A 22,796-nucleotide genomic window follows, 5' to 3' on the forward strand; every position below is an offset into this window, starting at 1 on the left:
TTCGGAGTGATTACGTGCATTGCGCAATATCCGCCAGTGGTGCAGTCTGGGTTTCTGCTGCACAACTCATAGGGCTGGCGTAACTGGCTAGCTAGCTGATCACTTGAAATGGTAACTTTATTAATTTATTTATATATTATTTTGTGAGAATAGCGCCTATATAGAAATAATCATTGAACTGTTATTGATATGTTTGACGAAAATAAGGCTACAGAAGGATTATTTTCACTTTGTTTTTGTTAGCCTGCTAAAGCTAAGCTTGTTGTGTTAGCTTCGCTCCTCCATCTGTTACTGGCGGTGTTGCTAACGAGTTAACTCAGTTTGTCTAATCTAGGAAACGATGTAAGGTTAGCCACTTGACTAATCCAACAAGCTAGCCAGTTAGTGAATCTGATACTGCTGTCATTGTCAGTAATACAGTTCCTGATATTTCAACATTTAGGCCTAGTTTTGATTGAGTAGTCAGGGTTGATTTCGAGCTAGCTCACAGCTATGTCTGCTTTGTATCTGCTCGGTATTATTTACGACCCCATCAATGAATTATCCGCGTTAAAATCCATTGTTTCTTGTGACTCTTTAAGTGGAGGGTATGGGAATGTTCCCCTCAGAAATGTTCAACTACACTGTTTTTTTTTTTTTTTTGGGGGGGGGGTCTTTTTTTGTTGCTTATCTGCATTAGTTAGTTGTGGTAAATGCCTTTTATGTAAAGGAGAAAACACAAAGTTCAGTTACCGACAGTTCATAATATAATGGAAAACAATGCAGTAAAGCTTTTAAGCCATTGTATGTTCCTTTTCAAATATTACATTTTTTATTGATCAGCATTTTACAGTAAAATTGATCCCTGCTGATTCAACAAAACCTTACAGAATTTACTCTTAGATCTTATTTTGTGTCTGGTTTTTGTTTTCTCTTTTATTTTGCTGGTTTGGGGGTGTAACCTCATAAAATGTGCACCCAGCACACTTTCGAATCCTTAAACTTTCAAACAATGCTAGCCTAAATTATGCACATTAAAGAAGATATCACACACATGTTTGCAAGGGTAATATTTAAGAAATCATGAACTTTACAACTTTAAGATTATATGGATAACAAGCAAACAACCGCTATGGAGGTAAACTGTGAAAATGTTATCAAGCCAGTTCATTGTTTCAGTGTCTGCTTATTTGAAAATGGTGAGAATATAGTTTCTACCTAAGTTTCCATTTATTGCACCATACCCGATTAAGGGCTACAAGCAGTTTTGCCTCTGTCATGCTTTGACCTACATACATGCACACAAACAAACAAAGCACATACTACAATGTGGCATAAGTTAACCAATAGATATGCTTGTAAATAAAAACTGGGAGGACAAGATGTCAGGAAACACATTGACAAGAAAATAGAAAATGGCATGTTAGTGTGTTAGTCTGCCAAAAAACCTGTCTCGTAAAATGTATGCTAACATGTTAATCTGACCGAAATTGAGCTTCCCAAACCTGAACTAATGCACTCAGATGAAATAATGAGAAGTTCCATCTTCTTGTAAGAACAGCAAAGCGTAACTGTACATTAATACAGCAAAGCTGTTTTCATTCACATACTTTTCTGTTTCTTTTGTCAGACTAAGTGCACCAGAGCGTATTTCCAGGCTGACGCTCTGCTCTAATAAAATCCAGACTTTTTTTACGTCTGCAACGCCATCTGACAAAAGTAACTGTCTGAAAGTTAACCTCTGTGCAGTTAACTCATTCATAGTGTAGAGGTTATTATAGTGGATCTGATAGAGGATGCTGAGCGAGGGAATATAATATAGCATGATAAAAACCACTTGTGTGTCTTTAAAGTTAGATTGGCTCTCAGACCTGAAGACCATTAAGGTGCCTGGTTTTGAGACTCAGGAAATGCTTAACTGAATCATCACAACATTAGATGTTTGTATGGGTTAGGGTTACATTGTATATTGAAATTAATCCAGTTAATCTGCATCGCATTTATACCCTCAGATCAGTATCGTCTGCTGCAGTATGTTTGTCAAATGCATAAACATAAACATATATTGAAATTGGGCATAATTGCACTATCAATATCCTTGAGACAATATCAATATGGCATAGCTATTTGGACTTGAAATAGCACCCACACGCATTGAAGGGGGCTACTGACTACTAACAACCGCAGTAGTGGCTTAGTTATGTTTTTTCACAAAATGTTCAGTTGTATGATCTTGTGATTTATAGAGAAGGTCCAGTGCTGAGGGGAATAAGACCAGCACCTGTTTCAGAGTCAGACACGTTTGGCTTTTGAGTAAATCTGTGAAAAACCGACACAGGCCACATAATCGTGTGCCTGTTATCTTCCAGGATGTGTTCCTAATGATCCGGCGTCACAAGACCACCATCTTCACAGATGCTAAGGAGTCCACTACTGTCTATGAGCTGAAGCGTATTGTTGAAGGAATTCTTAAAAGACCACCTGAGGACCAGAGGCTTTACAAAGTGAGTTGAGGCCCAGATTTCAAGGCGTAAGAGAGCCCTAAGCACGGTTGGTTGGGTAAAACATATGTGAACATATGTGATGGATCTTACCAGTCAGATTCAAAGTGTCTTTCACACACACACACACACACACACACACACACACACACACACACACACACACATACATATACATATATATCAAAGAAACTGGCTTTTTTATGTTAAAAAGAAAAAAAGACCAGATTCCTACACTTTAAGGCCTTTAGGAAATGTTTTTATTTTTCTGACATCTTCAACCTTTTCACCACAGGATGATCAGTTGCTAGAGGACAGCAAAACACTGGGGGACTGTGGATTCACCAACCAGACTGCCAGACCTCAAGCACCAGCCACAGTTGGTCTGGCCTTCCGTATAAATGGTGGGTTATGCAAACGCTATTCGTGTGCTTCTACAGATCAGATATGTTTCCCCATAATAGCTAATTTCTCTCTGCTGCAACAAGCATTACCTGTCGTCCTGCATTTTTTAATCTGGTTTATTTTTATTTTTTTGTTGATTAAGGACACTTTCTACGGGTCTTGTTTTGGGTTTTTTGTCGGGGAAATTACTGGCACAATCAATGGAAAGTAATTATTCTTTTTTCCAGTTAAACTGCATTGATCTCATTTATGCTCTCAGATCAGTATCGTCTGCAGCAGTATGTTTGTCAGCAGATAATTACGATTAATGACTGCTGTAACTCGTTCGTTTAGTCTGTGATACGTAGTGCGCTTGTAAAGTCTTTTCTTGTTGGCAGTTGTACCAATTCAACCTCAATCTGCCACGTCTTTTTCATCCAGTGCTTTTCTTCCACATTAAAATGCATTTATGCATATAAACTGCCCTCATAGAAAAGAATACACGCTTTTTGTGTGTATGTGTAGATTGTAACCAAGACAATGTTACTGTAGACAAAAGATTATTTTTTATTCCAACACAGCAGAAGTTGTATTTGTTCATCTTATTCATACCCACCACATAAGCTTGAAAAATTCATATTGTTGACTCTTTTTCAATGTTTTTGTCTGCATAGTTTACAAGGGATGCTGCTACAAGTACTGTCATCTGGAACAAGAAAGATTTTACGTGTCCGGACATACTGCTTTCATAAGAAATAAGAGGGTAGATCAAATGCAGTTGATTAGCTGATCGTCAACACGTGTGAGCGCCTCTATAAAAGCAGACATTTTTAAACGTTGCTTGTCTGGAGGATTCAGGTGTGTGATAACATGGAAGAAAATCATCAGCATCGGCCTTTTAGGAGCAATCGTTGCTGCCCGTCTGTCTGGGAAGGGTTATGAGGCCATTTTCAAACGATTTGTAATCCCATCATTCTACAGTGAGCAATATTATTCACAAGTGGGACAAATTCAAGACAGATGCCAATCTTCCCAGGAGTGGGCGTCCAAACCAGAGCTACATCTCAGACTCTACAGGCCTCAGTTAGCATGTTAAATGTTAAAATTCATGACGGTGCAATTAGAGCAAGACTGAACAAGAATGGCTTAATTGGAAGTATCCCGAGAAAGCTTCTTTTCTCTCTAAAAAAAGAATACGGCGGAATGGCTCAAGTTTGCAAAGTTGCCTCTGAATTAACCGTAAGACTTCTGGAACAATGTCCTTTGTGGGGGTTCTTTGTGGGGAGATGTTTCGAGAAAAATAAGCACTCAATATCCTCACAAACACTTCACACCAACTGTCAAGTGCGGAGGTTGAGGGGTGAGGATTTTGGCTTGTTTTGCAGCCTCGGGACCTGGGCACCTTGCAGACATTAAGTTGACTATAAACCCCTTTGTATATCAGAGTGTTCTAGAGCCAAAAGTGAGGCCATCTGTTTGACAGCTTGGCCAAAATAACAAACAATGATCCCAAGCATAGCAACAGATCTATAACAGAACGGCTGAAAAAGAGAAGAATTAAAGTGTTTCCATGGCCAAGTCAAAGTCCAGACCTCAACCCAACTGAAGTGTTTGGTAGGAAACCCGCCAGCCTCAATTAAATAAAGCAGCATTGTAAAGATGAGCGGAGCAAGATTCCGCAATGATGAGAGACCTTCATCATTCAGGAAATAATTGATCAAGTTATTCCTGCTAAAGTTGGTTTACAAGCTCTCTATATATATATATATATAAAATAATGGGATGAAGTAACTTTTCACACAGCACTTCTGCATTGTAGACTTAGTTTTTGTAACATGACTAATGACATGGTGCAGTGTTTTTTTTAAATCTCTTACCTGGTTTTAAGATCTATTAAGATTATGGCTCATGTCTGATTTGAATAATCACCATCAAAATCTTACTGTAGCCCTGTCTGCCTGATTCTGCTCTTTTTTTGTTGTTAAATAAATAAATCTCAGGGTTTTTTTTTTTTATCTCTAAAGGAGATGTGTAGGACTTAGGGGGCCGTTTACATGCAATTTTAATGTAAAACATCTTGAAGTAAAGTGCGAGATGGATTTTAACTGGTTTATGAGTGTAAGGCAGGTGTAATTCTCAAAGTTTAGATTTTTTTTTGTAGATTTTACTTTCCTGATTTCATTGATCATAATCAAGAAAATGCACATTACGCTCTTACCCGTGTTAAAACATGTTGACCTATGTCCAATGCCCACGCATTGTGAAAGCCATGGCTTAAGTTACCCAACTCACAAGTTGGTGAACATCCGTGACTACTGTTGCTTTCAAGCTTTTTCTTAATTGACTACAACAACTATTTGAGTTGATGTGTAATCCTTCAAATACTTTCTACTGTCAGTGTTCACTGTGGCAGCTGTCTTAACATGACTTATGTAGCCACTTTAAACTCCGCTGTCACGATGGAGCTCATGTTTCCCCGCCTCTTCTGCCCTACAGATGAGATGTTCGAGCAGCTGCACATCGAGGCCTTCTCCAGCCCCCCAGAACTCCCCGATGTGATGAAGCCTCAGGACTCCGGTAGCACTGCCAATGAGCAGGCGGTGCAGTGATAGCAGCGAGAGGAGGCGAGCAATGGAGGGAAGGATGGGAGTGGGTGTGTGTGGATTAACTGCAGTGAGGAAGTAGCGGGGTGGTGCATATGTAATATAATTTAATATGGTGGATGGGAATAACAGGTAACCAAGCCTATCCATGTTACCTTCATGCTATCATATCAGCACTCTGCCCCTCACCCCCCCCAATTTACTTCAGAAATCTTTTTTCCTTTAAACTCCGATGTCCACGTCACATGCAGTCCAGCTCCTCGAATTTGCTCAAAAGCACCAACTGGCTCAAACTTCTGAGAGGAAAAAGTTGGTTTGGAAAAGTGCGAGTGCGTGTGTAAGTGTGTGTATTTGCGTTATTCTAATTATTATCATTAACATTTTGGAGGAGGTGGAGGCATAATCGTGTGTCACAGTGCTCTAGAAGTAACATGCATGGGTAAGAGTTCAGTATTCGAATTAGCAAACTGCATGAACAATTTCAAAGCAAAGGCTTTTTTTTTTTTTTTTTTTTCTCTCTCCACAGAAACAGACCGACCACTGATTCTTTTACTTGGTCTGATGCAGACAGTTTTAGTTTTTTTTTTTTTTTTTGTACATTTCTGATTCAGCTTCATACCTGGAAAGAACATCCTTGCCAAGTTTTTGTTGTTGTTTTGTTTTGTTTCTTTAGTATATTTTACTTGTCAGTCCGTTGTTGTGTTTCATGCACTGAGACCAAAGGCGGGTTACCTCTTAGACAGCAGGGGGATGTTTTTGGTCAGAGGACATTTTGTCTGTGACATACAGTAAAAAAAAAACAAAAAAAAAAACATGAGGAGCTTTTTCTTGTGTCAACTTTGTAAATGCATACGTCACGTCACAAACATTGTGACACCACCACCACCTCCGTCACACAAACATAGCTTGTAACTGTGAGCTTGCCGAATTAAAAAGTTTTTCCTGTTTTGTTTTTTACTTTGTTGACTGATTTTTGTTTGAAACCAGCTGGTGACATTGGGGTCTTTTTGCTTGGGAATTTTATTTGGCAGTGATGTCACATTTCCCATGAGGTCTGAGGGAAGTGATGATGTATCCTCGATATTTCCTCTTCAACTAATCTGGATTTGGGCTCTTTACTTCAGGCATTATCTGCACAGCCTGCTGCTCTCACAGGAAATATATTTGCGTTGCCATGGTTACGCACTATAACAGATGCTAACAAGTGCCAGAATTTACTTGCAGAAAGCCTTCAATAAGCACAGCTTTCAAACTAGTGTTTAAAAAAAAAAGGAAAATAATTACCATCATCACACAAAAATCAACTCTTTGGAAAATCTCAAGAAGATACCGAAATAAAAGACCATATTTCCAGAGCTGCTGGAGCAGGCTGCCACTAGGGCGGCGCTGTTGCTGAACTTTTGATAATTATCACTAATAAATTTAATTTACTGAGCCAGTCAGCCATGAAGGTGAGTTGTCATGGGCAATAGTAGAACCTCTCATAAACAGTATACAGCCATATTAAGTGCAACTTAAGTTTCACTGCAATAGCTTAGATTTTTTTCATATTTATTAGGCTTTGTGGCCACGACTTTGCCTCGCCGCTTGCATCAAAGTGTATTATATGGAAGTTTTTCTGTGCCATCAGAGTTTGAATACGAATTTCTAATATCAAATTTTTACAGCATCAAAATCAGACATTGAATTTGAAAAACCAACAGTGGAAAAAAAAAATTCAGTGGAAAAAGAACCAGACGGGTAAACAGGGAGAAGCAATCGATCCCTGTCTCAATTCATCCAACGGCAGCCAATCAAGTTACGCTACATTGGACAGATCAGCCATGTCCCCCAACGCGGGTGATGGTGCTTCGGTGAGTGAGTTTACTTTATTTGCCATTTGTGTTAATAAAATTGAGTAATAGATATTACTCAATGTCTATTGAGCTGATCTGATGAATTGAAACAGGGATCGATTGCTTCTCCCTATTTACCCGCATGTTGAGTCTGGTTCTTTTTCCACTGAATTTTTTGAAGTTGAATTTTTTTCCACTGAATTGTTTTTTTTTTTTCCACTGTTGGTTTTTCAAATTCAAAGTCTTATTTTGATGCTGTAAAAATTCAATATTAGAAATTCGTATTCAAACTCTGATGGCACAGAGAAACTTCCATAGTATTAATTCCTGTGCTGGCTGGTGACTTTAAACAAGCTGTGCTCTCTGACCACAGGCTTTTTGAACCCATGTTACAAGCTGCTAAATGCACTGTGATTTACATATCTGATGGGAGCTTGAGAAGCAACAAGAGGATTCATTTAGCCTTCATTTGTATGCGTTGATCGACATCCATTACCTGCATAACATAACTACAGATAAGGTGGTAGAAGTTGTATGCGGGGTTTTTTCTCCAGGCCACAAAGAGAGTTCTTGATGAGCAAATAGGAGGAAGTGATGCAATTAAAAAATATAAAAATAAAAATCTGTGTTATTATAGCTAAAGTGAATTTATGTTAAAAGTCGACTGTGTGGACGGGAGAACGATTACGGTGACCAATCCTGTATATTATAATGCGAATGTGAGACTCATATGAGACTTACAAAAAGTGTTAACACATCCTGCTATAGCGGGAGAATAGCTTCTAATAGCTTTTGGACGATCGTGTCTTGAATCATTTTTTTAATATTTTTTTCTTTAATTGTCAAGAATTGAATAAAAGTGCAACTAAAAAGATTAAACATGGAGAGAAATTAAATGTGTAGGTGTTTGTCCCCATGGTTATTCAAAGTTCGCCGAAAGTTGACTGAAATTAAACCATTTTTTTATGACCCTGTTCTCGTCTCTGTGCGCGGGGAGAGGGAATCCAGCTGCTCTCCTCACATACCCACTTTGAAAACGAGGTGTCGGCCCAATGTGAAGGACACTCCCAATAAATGCCAGTGCCTCACTAACTTCACATTTACCTCTTCGCGTAAAATCGGCACGTTTGGTTGACGTTTGTTGGGCTCAAAGAGCCTCTGAATCTTAATTTTCTACCCCAAATATGGAGCAGGAATGTCCAGGATGACGTGTTGTGTCAGGGCGAGGGAGGGGATGTGGGCTTGTAACCACATTTATTTAACTACGCCTTCTCCGGTCTCAAGTCCTGGTAGGCATTACACAGGAAGAGAGTTGGAGAAAGAAACGGGACGCCCTCCCTCTCCTCTTCCTCCTCCTCCTCTTCCTCCTCCTCCTCCTCCTGTTCTCTTGGCGGATAACGGTGTCCAAGAAGTTATTCAGGACCAACGCAGACAATAGCGCCGAGACTGCCTATCCAGCTCTGATATACGGCCATCACCACTTATTAATGCTGCCCGGGTTGTGTCACAAAGAGGAAAACAGTCGGCTGATATCATATCATGGAGGATTTGGGTAAGAAAAACAGCTGCTCTTCGTTTCATGATTTCTAACTACATGTTGGAATATCTTGGAGGGATCTGTGGGAAGGGGTGGTGTACCCAAACAGAGGAAATAAAGTCTCTGTTGGTTCTGGCAGTCACAGAGTTCAGTCCCTTTCTCACAATGGCACGTCTAAGGCTTTGAAATATAAGGGAATTTAAAGCCTTCTGAAACAAAGAAGCAATGGAAAATCCTGGAGTAACTCATCTGACCAAAAAAAACAACAACAAAAAAACAGGGATTCTCGTGACATCCTTTGATATCTGCTGTAGTGATCCTTCTTCATGTTTCTCCACAGTTTGCTAGAATTCTGAAAAGTAGACTTGCAGTATCATGTTTTACCCCGATTAGAGCCACACATGCACACACACAAGCGAGACATAAAGCGACCTATTACTCTGCATCTGCCTGACCGCCACCAAGTTTTGCCGCCGCCCATTGGAAACATCAAAGAGGACTGTGTCCAGCATCAGGGAGCATCTTTTTCTTTTCTATGGACTGGTGCTCTTTTTGCCCCCCTGCAAAACAACATTAGGAGAAGCTGGCTTTTTGTGTTTCGGAGTAGCTGTGTCAGAGAGGCCCTGAAATAGCCCCAGAGCAACGCTGCTATTTGAAAAGCCACAAGGGTTCAAGGGAAATAGAAAAAGGCTTTCGCCTCAGCTGCCCATTCGCTCCCTCTGGATTCTTTCTTTTCTTCAAAAAGTCCACCTTAGATATCAGGTATTTATGCCTCTCAGGAGAAGGAATGGCAAGATGTAGCCAAGCACATCTGGGCACATCTGGATCGGATTGCACGCAGTGGAGGCCGAGTTACTCGGGTGAATGAGTGAGTCTTAGTCAGACTGTGGCCATGTTTGAGACTCGGTTTATGCCGTTGTTCAGCAGTGTTGTGAGTTTATGTGTTGGATCTGGTGAGGCATTCAGAGAGTGAGACCACTTGTCAGAAAGGCCTTTCGCCAAGACAAACAAGTTGGCAGGCAGCACTAAATATGGTCATAATTCCCATTGAGAGAAGTTCAGCTCCTTATATGTGCAGTCTCTTAGATTCCATAAGAGACAGAGAGACTCAGCAGGCTAGACGAGGGTAAGTTGTTTATGCAGAAGCTTCTCAACACATGGCCGTACCAGAAGTGTGAATCATCTGGGTCAGAGATGACCACAGTGCTGAACTAAGGCTGGTGATGTTAAGATCCCTCATGTCTCATAAATGAAGTAACACAACAAACAGGATCCAACCAGAGGTCAAATGTGGCTAAAACATTCATGATAGCAGTTCAGTAAGAGCAGAACTAGAGAAGCAGGGTTTCATTCAGTGGCTGCTTGAAATGGAAGAAGTGCATATGTCTCAACTGTGGTTTTCAATGTCAAGAATGAACGCACACAAGAGAAAAAACTGTTTTAAGTGCTCAGGATGAAATGGAAATACCATGTGATATGATCAAAACCCACAAAATTGACTTTTGATTGACTTTTCTTATGATTAGAATTTCTTCTTCATGCTCCATGTTACCAGAAATGACAAACGAGAGCAAAAAGAACTATGGACATAAGTAATGAACACTAATTAGATCACTGATTCCCAACCAAACATGTTTTTTTTTTTTGTTCTGTGATTTTCAGTGTGTATATTCATTGTGTCCTAGAATACAAGTTCACTGAACAAGACCAACCTGGGAGTTAGCATGGGAACCCTCTGCTGCTCCAAGGAGGAAAATAGTAGTAGTGTTAGGCATACTTGGACAGAGCTAAACAAATGATCATTTCACTATTCACGATAAGCTCAAATAAGTCTATAAAAATAGTTTGCTTACAGCATTTAATCTTTGGCTCAGGAAGGAGCTCATATCACATTCACTTCATCATAATTATCAATGATTTCTTGCTGATCTGTGAGGAGCATTCACATCTGTTTCCCTGCCGTGATTAAGAGTGGGATTTATTTGACTTGGCACTTCATAATACGGATGTGCCAGAAAACCAAATAAGTACACAGATGCCTCACATCCTCTGAAGGTGTCATTCGGTGTTGTAAAACTCTATCGCAATGGATGCCGTGTTTGACAGTGAGCGAACAGAACCAGGTGTAAAAAGCTCACAGGTTGTAGACATGCCCATCTCTTCTGATCACTAGAGTTTTATTCCAGACGGTCTGCATTACAAATTGGAGGCCTGAGGTCTGTATAATGTGGGCTGTGTTTGCAAACGAGAATCTGCTGACAGTTTTTACTCTGAGTTTCATCATAGGAATTGTTGGCTCTAGTATTCAAGCTCAAAAGTAAAAAGAAAATTTGGCCTATTGCTTTGATATGTCTGTGTTGTTTGTTTTTTGACAGTTGCAACTATTACAAAATGGTTCTTGAAAGTTTGTCAGGATCTGCGTAAAAATGACTGAAATACTCAACTAAAATACAAACTCTTTTTTTCTAAAAGTAGAACCAAATAAACAACTGAGACAAAAACGTTGCAACTGATCCTCATTTCGGGAATCCATCTGTGAAAAAAAGGTCAATTTATACCTCTTTAATCTTTTCTTTTTAAAAACTAAATGTGTGCCGATGGCTGTTGTCCTGCTGCTTGACCCACTTTCTTGAATTCCTTTTGCTAGCGAAGCCAATCTGAGGGTTGGTGGAAGAAGCGTTGCTAGAAGCTGTAATTTAGTAAAAGAAGTAGTTGTCCTAAATGGGAAAAAACCTTGAGGAAGAGCAAAAAAAACTATTTTGCTTATTCAGGAATTAATTTAATCCCTGGGATATCGTATATCACAGTCATGTGAGTTTAATGTTTGCTGACTCAGACTGGAAATAGCTGATAAGTCTCGTCATTTCAATCTTTGCCAGGTCAGGTGTAATTTGCATTGTTGTGTCCATTTCCCAAATGTGCACCAAATCGTCTTTGAAACAAGAAAACCACCTCAAGTGAGCACATAAAGTTTTTGGATTGCCATTGTTTCCATTCATCTTTTCTTATTTACATCTTCGAAACGGGATTAAAAATAGCTGGTATACTTAGAGAAATATAGAAGTAGTGTTTCAGTGATGGGCTTCGGTCCTCATGCTAGAACACACAGGCACAACATGTCTTGGTCCAAACAAAAAGCTCTATTTTGCCTCCTCCGTCTGTAAAACATTTTTCCAACTGGTCCAGAGGTCAGTATTACCTATGGTCAAACTAGGAAATTCATCCAGAACAGCTCTGCTCCAACTTGGAGTTTGTAATCACTCATTTTAAGACTCTTTTAAAACACCTCTCTTTGGCCTCAGTTGCATGTACAGGGACTTAAATAATGGGCTCTAAATGATGTCATGCAGCTGCGGAGACTAGCGTCGGAGCAAGTTTAGTCTCTGGATAGCTTCCACTTCAGCATAAGTGTGAGTGTGTGGGGGTGGCTGGTGGAGTGGTTTTAGATATCAGTTGCCAAACACTCTTCCTCCTCTACTTCCTCTTCGTGCTGGCATGTCTCGGATATGAATGCAAAATTGAATGTCTCATAATAATCTGGCTATGTCGATAGTTTGTCTCTGAGTAATGGCAGTTCTGACTGTCCTGTCCTCTGGCTGATTTATGTCTGAGGATGCTCATCCTCCATGCTGTGTGCAGTGTGTGAGCTGACTTGCTGCAGCTGCTGTATTGGTCACACTGGCTGTCTGTCTCTCCTCAGGAGTGCCTGAGCCCCCTAACTACCCTCTCAGTCCTCGTATTGTTGTGTTTGGTACGTAGCTTTTTGTGCATGGATGTGTCACATCTCTTCTGTCATTTACTACTCACCCAGCCTTTTACATTGCATGGTTTTAAAACAGTTTCTGACGTTTTGTTTTCTTAACCTCTTCAGGGACAACCATAAATGTAGAGTTAAATTATTTGGATGGTAAACTGCTTTTAACTCTCATCTCAAATCGAACTAAATTGTGTGGTGAATTCAGCTAAACATCTGTCACCCTACCTCTCCCTTCATTCCAGATGCCCTCCTTGCTGATTTGGAGAACACCAGCTCTCCTCTTCCTCGGTGTCCCGTCTTGCTCACTTCTGACCCTCCACAAAATGCAGATACAGCCACCCAGGACCCGGCCCAGACCCGGCCGCCACCTCCTGCCTACACACCACAACAGGTGGACACTCAAAGTAGCATTCATTCATACCAGTTGTTGTGCTGTTACTTCTGATTGTGCTCAGCTTTTAGCTAAACTGAATTTAGAGAAAAAGTTTAAACGTTGCTCAAATATCTCTCTGAGTTCACTCTGTTTCTTGAATAGTTTACCTGAACTTGTTGTCTGTTTTGTCGCTTAGACCGTTTCTTCTGCAATTAAGACCTCACAGAACTCCAACAACCCAGACAAATTATACAGGTAAGTGTTGACCCCTTTGCCTTCCTCCAGGTGACCCAGTTTAAAGCCTCGGCATTGCACTGTGCTCATGCTGGCTTGGTGCTTCACAGAGCACGCATCTATCTGTTGTAGCTGTCTGCTTCCACTTTTGAAAAATATATGGAACACATGAAAATGCAGACTGTTATCGCATTTATTTGTGCATTTGCTTGTTCTTTAGCTTCATCCCTGCTACAGGGAAGACAGAGTCATTGTGGACAATAAACATCTTTGTAGTAAAACCAGGTGTTGAAACTAATTGATTGTTGTACAAGGACAATTTTCCAGTCTCAAGTAGTGTTTATGGGCTTTCCTGATGAACTGTGGCTGTTCCCTCCAGGTAAAGCTGATCTTTTATCTACATCCCATCACTGCCTAATGAAATTGACATGATCGTGTCACAATAAACTGACCTTTGAGTCAATCAGATCTCGACCTTGGTCCAGAGAATCAGGGAGCTCGGAGGTCATTGTCCTCTAAACTTGGAAATCGGGGTTTTCCTTGTAGTCTATGAATATCTGTGTAACAGATGACAGATATATGTGGGCCAAAATATCATGCTTACTTGCACGTGTAAATGTTTGAATGCAGACACATTGAAAAAATCTTTAAAAAAAAAATCAACGGAATGATTTGTAGGCGATTTTAGAATTTATTTCTGCAAACGCTTTCTGACCTTTTTGCTCTGCACTTTTACTGCTTATATGACTCCAAGAAAAGCCGACTCAAACACGATCGGTCTATACTGATAGGACTACAAACAGAAACCAGATGGCTTCCAGGACCACAATCCTATTTCTTCGTATTCACATGTAGATATCTGTTGTCAGAGATTAGTGTCAGGATAACCAGCTATCTGCTTGCCTTATGGTTTCTCTCTTTTGAGCCACACAAGTCACGAGACTCCCGCCGCCTGATTTGTGTTGTTGCAAATGCATTTTCTCCGCCTTTCTCCTTCAATCCAAAATGTGCTGAAAGAAACAAATATTCAGCAAAGCCCTTGCATCCACCCTGAAGTGGGAAGCTCCTTGACTGCATTTGCCCCTCATTTAGTGGTAAGTTTCCTCAGCCAAATGATCTTCCCAGAAGGCTGTTTGCTCCTGGCATGATGACCTGATTTGAGGTTTTGAACATAAAATCAATATCTGGCCTCAATGTGTTGGATGTGATGTGCTGAGGGAACTTTAGCTGTTTGTCCAAATCCACAAACAGCCTCAAGCCCCTTTCATAATCCAAGGTTCCTGCAGATGCCCTAGCTTAGGGTCCTGGCTTCTTACCATCTCAGAGAAGAGTGATGGCCTTCTTTTAGGTTCAGGACTGCTTGTGCTGCTCAACTTTGATGCTCAGTTTTTATGCAACTTCCTTCAGAACTTGGTCAAAGTGACAAAAGTAACACCTCCCTCTTAATGTATTGTGCCAGTAACTCAGGATATCTTCCAGGATTCCTCATTTGGAGCACAGCTGACGTGGTGGTTTGTGACCAATGTGTGGAGATTTGACATAATACACGATTTTACGTCAGAGAATGCAACAGTCTTTGAATATGTTAGGATGGTAAAATATCTGCCCAAAGCCAGTTTGGAATAACATTTAAGAGAAATTTTAAAAAGCTTTTTTTCTATGTCAGTTTCTACTTATGAATGTGTTTGGCTCTAAAAAACACTGCCATGCTGCCTCATGACTCATTTCTGAATGAACAGTCTGACAGAGACCATGAGGAATTTAAACGCATTAGTGGGAGGATGTTTTAAAATGAAGTTACTATCAGGCTCTGTTTGTCTCGTGTCTCCTGCAGCACAGTGTGTAAACCGCGGTCTCCCCGCACAGTAGATCCTCCTCCCGCCTTCTCCTCCTCACTGTTGGGTGGAGGTCTGAGTGAACTGGACCACCTGTTACAGGAGCTCAACGCCACCCAGTTTAACATCACAGGTTTGTGAGTGTGTGTGTGTGAGTGTTTAACTCTGCGGTGTGTGTTTTCTTCCATCTGACCCTATTTTTTATTATCAGATGAGATCCTGGCCCAGTTCCCTGCTTCTAAGAAAGACGAGAGGGACAAGATCAAGGATAAGGCCACAACCTCATCCTCCAGGTACCATATCCACCCAGCTTAGTCGTATCTAAAGATCCATCTATAGTATTAGGACCCTTCAGTCCTATTCAGTTTATTACCCTGCAAACTATAAAGAGGTCACATAAGCTGTTTGTGGAGGGGCTGCACAATGATTAATTTGATAAGTAAGTGCAAAAGTTTAAACTAATCTAATTCATGTTCACATAGATCAGTGAAAAGGTTTGGAAGGGTGTTTATCCACAAAAGTTGACCTGTGACTTGGACAAAAATTAAATAAATCGCTTTGTAAAGTAGGTTCGCAACTTATGGGGGCATACTGTTCCTGCACAACTGGCATTTTCAGAGCCATATAACAATGAGGATGTCTGTATGGACAACACCATCCCCACCAGAACAGTGAGATGCTTCCCTAATAACAAACCCTGGATCACCAGTGAGCTAAAGGAACTATTGAACAAGAAAAAAAGAGCCTTTAGGGAGCGAGACAGGGAGTTACTGAGGAGTATACAGAAGCAGCTCAAAGTCAAGATCAGAGAGAGCAAGGAGGTGTATAGAAAGAAGCTTGAGAGTAAACTGCAGAGGAACAATATAAGAGATGTGTGGTCAGGAATGAAGAAGATCACAGGCCTCAAACAGAGGGAGGATCGGATGGAAGTCTGGACAGAGCAAATGAGCTGAACACATTCTTCAACAGGTTCAGTTCAGGAACAAGCTCACCATCCTCCCATCCTGTTCCCAGCCAAAGAGACATCCCATCCTCCTCTGACCCACAGCTTTCCTGTAACATCTCCACCTCCACCTCAGTCATGGATTCTTCTGCTTCCACTAGTTTGTCTTCAACCAAATCAGGAGATGCTGCTGTCCCCTTTGCCTCCCCCTCCCACTTTTCTGTTTCTAGAAGTCAGGTGAAGAGGCAGTTGGAGAGACTGAACCGGAACAAGGCTGCAGGTCCAGATGGTGTCAGCCCCCGAGTCCTGAAGGCCTGTGCAGAGCAGCTCTGTGGGATTCTGCAACACCTTTTCAACCTTAGCTTGACCCAAGAGAAGGTACCACTGTTGTGGAAGACATCCTGTCTGGTTCCGGTACCAAAGAAAACTCACCCTTCAGACATGACTACAGACCTGTTGCCCTGACATCCCACATCATGAAGGTCCTGGAGAGACTCCTGTTGACCCACCTGTGTAAGCAAACCAGCAAATATCAGGACCCCCTGCAGTTTGCTTATCGTCATGGAGTTGGAGTTGAAGACGCTATCATACACCTGCTTCAACAAACCCACTGTCATCTGGACAAAGCAGGCAGCACTGTGAGGATCATGTTCTTTGATTTCTCCAGTGCATTTAACACAATCCAGCCTGATCTGCTTCGTCTGAAACTCCAGAAGACTCAGGTGGAGGCCTCAACAATCACCTGGATTAATGACTACCTGACAAACAGACCACAGTTTGTCAGACTGAAGAATTGTGTGTCTAACCAGTTGATCAGCAGCACAGGAGCACCACAGGGGACTGTACTCTCACCATTCCTTTTCACTCTGTACACTTCAGACTTCCAGTACAAGTCAGACTCCTGTCATCTACAGAAATATTCAGATGACTCTGCAGTTGTCGGGTGTATCAGAGATGGACAAGAAGCTGAGTACAGAGAGCTGGTGGACCGCTTTGTGGCATGGTGTGGGAACAATCATCTCATCTTGAATGTTAACAAAACAAAGGAGATGATTGTAGATTTCAGGAGAAACAGGGTCAGATCAAACCCTGTTTCCATCATGGGAGAAGAAGTGGAGGTGGTTGAGGAATGTAAATACCTTGGTGTTCATGTGGACAACAGACTGGACTGGAGACACAACAGTGAAGCCATCTACAAGAAAGGACAGAGCAGACTGTACTTCTTGAGGAAGCTAAAGTCCTTCAAGGTTTGCAACAAGATGTTGCAGATCTTCTACAAGTCTGTTGTTGAGAGCGTCATTTCCTCTTGCGTCATCTGTTGGGGCAGCAGCATCAGAACCAGGGACCTTAAAAGACTCAACAACCTGATAAAGAAGGCTGGTTCTGTTCTGGGGACGACTGTGGAACCTCTGGAGACAATAATGCAAAGAAGGATTTTGCATAAAATCAAGAGAATTATGGACAACCCTGAACATCCTCTCCATGAGACTGTTATCGGAAAACAGAGTCTCTTCAGTCAAAGGCTTCTTCAGTTTGGATGCAAAACGGACCGCTACAGGAAATCTTTCCTGCCCATAGCCATCAGCATCTATAATAACTCCTTGATTTAATTTAACTACATCAACATTTAATTTCCCTCTGGGATAAATAAAGTATTTTTGAATTTGAATTGAATTGAATTGAATTGAATTGAATTTCTATCTTAAAGTATATGAATGCAACAGAAAATAGCTGAGAAAACATCACAATTAATGGTCCACAGTGGTCTATTTAACACACCCACACATGTTAAGAGAGGCAGTTTGTTGAAGTGATTTAAAGGCACCCTGTTTAGTTTTTTTTAAAGCTTTTTAAAATGTGGATCACCTTTTTGAAACCCAGAAAATATTAATATATATATATATTTTCCATCGTTTATCTTTTTTTTTTTTTTTTAGATCAATCATACACAGGTTGTACAATGATCCATACGATACATTTTAAATGCTTTATTGTTCAGAGAGCAATTTATTTTCTCGTACTGCATGTGGCTGTGGCACCTCCTGTCACATATCCTCTTCGATACAGATTTTAAAATATGGGAGAAAAAGTCAGACATGCAGATGAGACCACACATTGTTTTTTGATAAGAAAAAAGAAAATTACTTTTTTTTCCCCTTGGGAACTCCGCAGCAAAATTTATGTCACACATTGCAACATTCAGCAGTAACCATATGGCAGAGCGATCGGATTTAAAACTGAGTGTTTTGTGGATTTGTGTTTGGTGTTGTAGCTCTGCGAAGCCTTCGGCAACATCAGCCACACTGGAGCTAGACAAACTGATGGCCTCTTTGTCTGACTTCAGAGTCCAGAGCACAGTAAGTTATGGACTCCTTTCATATGCATGCAAAGGTTAATGAGGGATCTGAGACAAATATTTGACGTATGATCTATAGTGCATCTTAGAATATTTTGAGTTGTTCTCTTTGTCGCTGTGCTGTACTGTTAAAGGCATCCTTATGATGATGCTTGGCTTCTAACTCTTTCATCTTTTTAAATTGTCACCCAGATAATTTTACGAGGGGAACTTAACCATGGCTGTTGGTTAATGATAAGGAGGATGACGATGCTGTGGTTGATTATTTTCAGAGAAATATGAAGATGATGATGACAGTCCTCGCAATAGTATGAAGGCGATGTAAAGGCTCAACGTGTCAGCCTTTTCTTTTAAATCAACAGCTGTGCCCTTGGCATGACTGTAAGAATGAAAGTACCCCACATCCTTCATAATAGCTGCATTGTAAAAGCTCAGGCCTCCTGGTACAAACCAGTCACCGGATATGACCTTCGGCTGAATTAGTCTTGGTGGAAATATTTCCCAGCTTCAGAAATATCTTCAATTAGTTGGAAGTCGCGGTAAAACTGTAGCTTTTCATTTGGTGTTGCATATTATCTCGTTGTTCTTGAGGCAGTGGCTTACATGTGAGCAGAGGAATCTGCTTTGCCATTATAAAGTAAAGAGGTTTGGTTCAAGTTTGCTGTCCAGCTGTGGCTTATAAACAAGACTCCAAAGGGTTATGGGAGAAGAGTTTTAACCCTTTGATATCCTGACTGAGAAAAAAGCAACAACTAAAAAAAAAAGTTTTTCTTGATTTGGGCAATGATGAGAATGAGAATCAGTGTTTTTTTTCCGCAAATGGTTGGGTGGCGCTTCATGGCAGAAGTATCAAGATTTGTTAAAGTAAAGGTTATGGCCTAACAGATCGGATATGTTTTAGCATTACTTTGCTCAACTGAGCGGTAGAGATAGTTTAGGTAGGTTTACTTCATCTTCAACTCCACTAAGAACTTTTAATTTCAAATCATCAAGATGTAACCTTCAGCGCATTGATAAAGGTTTTTGTTTCAGGCTAGTTAGCTTCAAACTTTAAGATAGAGTGTCATGTTTCATGTAGACATCTATGAAGGATGAAGCCCAAGAGAAGCTATAGTTATGATTCTCTTCTTCTCTTTGTCTTCTACCAGCCAGCAGCAGCTGTCACCCCAGTGGTTACAGCACCGCAGCAGCCTGCCGCCCCACTGCAGCCCTCAACTGAGGGTTCCCTGGACAGCATGCTGGGCCTCCTCCAATCAGACCTGACCCGACAAGGAGTTCAAACATCCTCCAAGGGAAACTGTTCAGCTTGTCAAAAGCCAGTTGTGGGGCAGGTGAGAATGTCCAGATAGAATGAATCGCTATTTCTGCCATAGACTCTTTCTTCGAGAAGCTATTTTTTATTAATTACCTCGACCACTTATTCGTGCAGGTGGTGACAGCTCTGGGGAAGGTGTGGCACCCGGAGCACTTTGTGTGCACTGAGTGTGAGATGGAGTTGGGTAGTCGCAACTTCTTTGAGAAGGATGGACGGCCGTACTGCGAGTCGGACTACTTCACCCTCTTCTCCCCACACTGTGCCCACTGCAATAAACCCATACTGAATGTGAGGCACTCGGAGATGACGGCGTTATGTTATTTTGACAAAAATTTGTGTCAATTTATTTTCTCAGCCCTGTTTTGTTTCTCATGTTGTACAGAAAATGGTCACCGCTCTGGACAAGAACTGGCACCCAGAGTGTTTCTGCTGCGTCAAGTGCAGCCGCAGCTTCGGAGAGGAAGGTAATGTATCCAACGCAGGGAGGTCAGATACCTGGAATATCAAGGAGTTGAACTTTGAAGTTGAAGTTCTGCTAATTAAACTGGAGTCACGTGAAAAAAGTTCAGACTGTTTTTATCAGCTGCCATTAAATAGTTCATTTGAAATTTATCAAATGATCTCCTGTAGTGTTGTAATGCGGTGGCTTTATCTCCTGCAGGTTTCCATGATCGTGAAGGCCAGCAGTACTGCCAGCAGTGCTTTTTGTCTCTGTTTGCCTCCCGTTGTCAAGGCTGCAGCCAGCCCATTCTGGAAAACTACATCTCAGCTCTTAACTCTCTCTGGCACCCACAATGCTTCGTATGTCGGGTGAGTGTGCCAATCGACCACCAATGTGTTGGTGCAGAAAAGAGTGTCGTCCTTGGTGGGTTGGGGTTCCACTTCTTTTACGTTGATTCGTATAGTCCTCTTTTTTATTTGAAGTACTTTGCAAAAGTTTTAGGCCAACAACCAGTTTTAATTTAATTGTGTTTTTAGGCACTTTGTTTGCAACGGCCTGTTGCAAAGACACATCATTTGTTCCCATTTATTTAAATGCATCTAGAAGAAATGCCAACAATAACCCCAGTTTGAAACTTGGCGTATCTCAGCATGGTATGCAGATTGTGGAGAACAAAGGAAGAAGTGGCAGGCCTAAAAAACTATCTGCAACAGATTAATGGTATCTGAAAGGGATCAAATAGGAAAAAAATTCAGCAAAGAGAGATACATTTGGCCCTTTGGTTGATCTGTCCACTGTTCCCTGAGGCCTCATCAGAAATGGTATGTAAGGAAGGGTGGCTGTCCAGAAGTTATTCTTAAGGAAGAGAAATGAGGAGAAAAGGCTTGGATGTGCCAAATGACACAAGAAGTGGACTGAAAATCTTTGAACTCTGATTTGTGAGGCAAAGAAAGTTTAGCTCAAAGGGCTCAAACTCCAAACACTAACAAATGAATAAAAAGTATTTGAAGGTAAGCTATCGGTTCTTAAGGCCCACTTGTGAATGATTAAAGCAGTGATTGATATTTGAATTCATTTTGTGTAATTAGAAGAGTAAATGGAGTTTAAAGCCTGTTGCACCCTCAAGTGCTGCACTAAAACTGCTGTGTGGCCAACAGATCGTTGTGGTTGTATGAGCAAGCCTCCTCGAGGAAGTTAATGTGAACTGTGTGAACGAAGGAAAACTAAAAATGAGTTAGGATTATGTCATGGGAAATCTATCATTTCACAGGAAAACCAAAGGTCGCTGCATGAGTCAGGACTCTCTGCTGTAACTTACTCACTGCATCTTTTTTCTCCCCCTCTCGCCTCAGGAGTGCTACAGCCCCTTTGTGAATGGCAGCTTCTTTGAACACGAGGGTAAGCCGCTGTGCGAGGCCCACTACCACCAGTCCCGTGGCAGCATGTGCCAGGCTTGCCAGCAGCCCATCCTGGGACGCTGTGTCACAGCCATGGGGGCCAAATTCCATCCCCACCACCTTGTGTGCCACTTCTGCCTGAAGCCCCTGAGCAAAGGCTGCTTCAAGGAGCAAGAGAACAAACCCTACTGCCATCCCTGCTTCATCAAGCTCTTCGGTTGAGGACACAACTGAAGAGTTTGCCCCCCATCCTCCACGTGACCCAAACGAAGAAGCCATCCGACTCTTCTTTCACAATTTGTTTGTTATTTTCTGCATGAGTGAGGGTGGAGCCGGTCCCTTTGTTGGTTTTAAGAAGATGTGTGTCAGCAGGGGAAGGAGAAAAGACACAATCTTCCAACGCAACACATTTATTTTTTTATTTGACATAGAAATGGACTGGCGTGTCCACTCCTCGAGCATTTGTTACACAGTCACAAAGTAATGCCAAATGATTTTCTCATGTATGTGAATATTTTACATACGGTAGTGATTCAAATTGAATATTGACAATTGAATTCTTTTACCACAGAAAGAAAAACAAATCTGCAAATTTATTGTTACAATTCAGAACATTTACTGTTCTGAAAGGATATTCCCTTTAATATATTTGCTTTATATTGCTAAAAGTATACAAGTCACTGCATTTGCATTTATATACTGTACGCTGACTGCCATCTATGTTTGTGTAAACTACCTTATGTTTAAAGTCAGATATTTTGTATTATTCTCTCACCATTGCTTTCAGCAAATTGCCAAAAACAGTTCCAAAGAATAAATAGACGTTAACACAATTTGTTTTGCTGTTTTTTTGGACTGATTTAATTGTGAAACTGGATGGGACAAAGGTAGAAAAGAGGATAAAACATTGCCTTGAGAAACAGCATTTGTTTTTGGAAAATTAAAAAATGAATAGCACTTTTTATTCTGTCACAAACCAAGCACTTTAGAAGTAAATAAAAAGTTTACACCCTCACTAATGAAAATTAGTTTGGAATAAACGCAAGTTTTAAACCAAATTCGGAGCGGCTAATTTAATCCGTCGTAACTGCTATAAATAAACCTCAATCTGAAAAAGGAGTGCAGAAAATTGTGGAATTATTTTTTTTGTTTTGTCCACTAGATGGCACCGTTCACTCACTTCTCTATTTTGAGGAACTTGGCATAAGTATTTTGAAACGGTACAGATCTGGAAAAAATATACATAATTGAGCGAAGAATGGCAAGACACTTAGAGACTTAAGGGAGAAATTAAGGTGCTGTTTA

The 22,796-nt window shown here is 40.9% G+C and overlaps 2 protein-coding genes across 3 annotated transcripts; both read left to right on the forward strand.

The window, feature by feature from the left end:
• Positions 1-29: 29 nt before the first annotated feature.
• On the forward strand, positions 30-6,424 carry LOC142374221 (elongin-B). The gene is made up of 4 exons (XM_075457777.1): positions 30-111; positions 2,349-2,483; positions 2,776-2,884; positions 5,361-6,424. Exons 1-4 carry the CDS (start codon positions 109-111, stop codon positions 5,471-5,473), a joined length of 360 nt encoding a protein of 119 aa, XP_075313892.1. The 5' UTR covers positions 30-108; the 3' UTR covers positions 5,474-6,424.
• Positions 6,425-8,411: 1,987 nt separating this feature from the next.
• Positions 8,412-22,324, forward strand: LOC142374121 (transforming growth factor beta-1-induced transcript 1 protein-like). 2 transcript variants are annotated; one of them, XM_075457656.1, is made up of 12 exons: positions 8,412-8,854; positions 12,540-12,590; positions 12,839-12,987; positions 13,166-13,224; positions 15,038-15,171; positions 15,250-15,331; positions 18,254-18,338; positions 19,486-19,668; positions 19,767-19,940; positions 20,035-20,116; positions 20,314-20,462; positions 21,447-22,324. In XM_075457656.1, exons 1-12 carry the CDS (start codon positions 8,842-8,844, stop codon positions 21,711-21,713), a joined length of 1,428 nt encoding a protein of 475 aa, XP_075313771.1. In that variant the 5' UTR covers positions 8,412-8,841; the 3' UTR covers positions 21,714-22,324. The 2 variants fall into 2 exon arrangements, with proteins under 2 accessions (XP_075313771.1, XP_075313772.1); XM_075457657.1 differs by lacking the exon at positions 12,540-12,590 and having other exon boundaries at positions 8,416-8,854.
• The last annotated feature ends 472 nt before the right edge of the window (positions 22,325-22,796 follow it).

This window comes from Odontesthes bonariensis, chromosome 23, assembly GCF_027942865.1.
Source record: "Odontesthes bonariensis isolate fOdoBon6 chromosome 23, fOdoBon6.hap1, whole genome shotgun sequence".
NCBI classification, from domain to species: domain Eukaryota; kingdom Metazoa; phylum Chordata; class Actinopteri; order Atheriniformes; family Atherinopsidae; genus Odontesthes; species Odontesthes bonariensis.

Coding starts and splice junctions, on each gene's coding strand:
- LOC142374221 (XM_075457777.1), top strand. Junction 2,484..2,775: donor AGGACCAGAGGCTTTACAAA/GTGAGTTGAGGC, acceptor TTTTCACCACAG/GATGATCAGTTGCTAGAGGA. Junction 2,885..5,360: donor TCTGGCCTTCCGTATAAATG/GTGGGTTATGCA, acceptor TCTGCCCTACAG/ATGAGATGTTCGAGCAGCTG.
- LOC142374121 (XM_075457656.1), top strand. Junction 12,988..13,165: donor CTGCCTACACACCACAACAG/GTGGACACTCAA, acceptor TTTGTCGCTTAG/ACCGTTTCTTCTGCAATTAA. Junction 19,669..19,766: donor AAAAGCCAGTTGTGGGGCAG/GTGAGAATGTCC, acceptor TTATTCGTGCAG/GTGGTGACAGCTCTGGGGAA.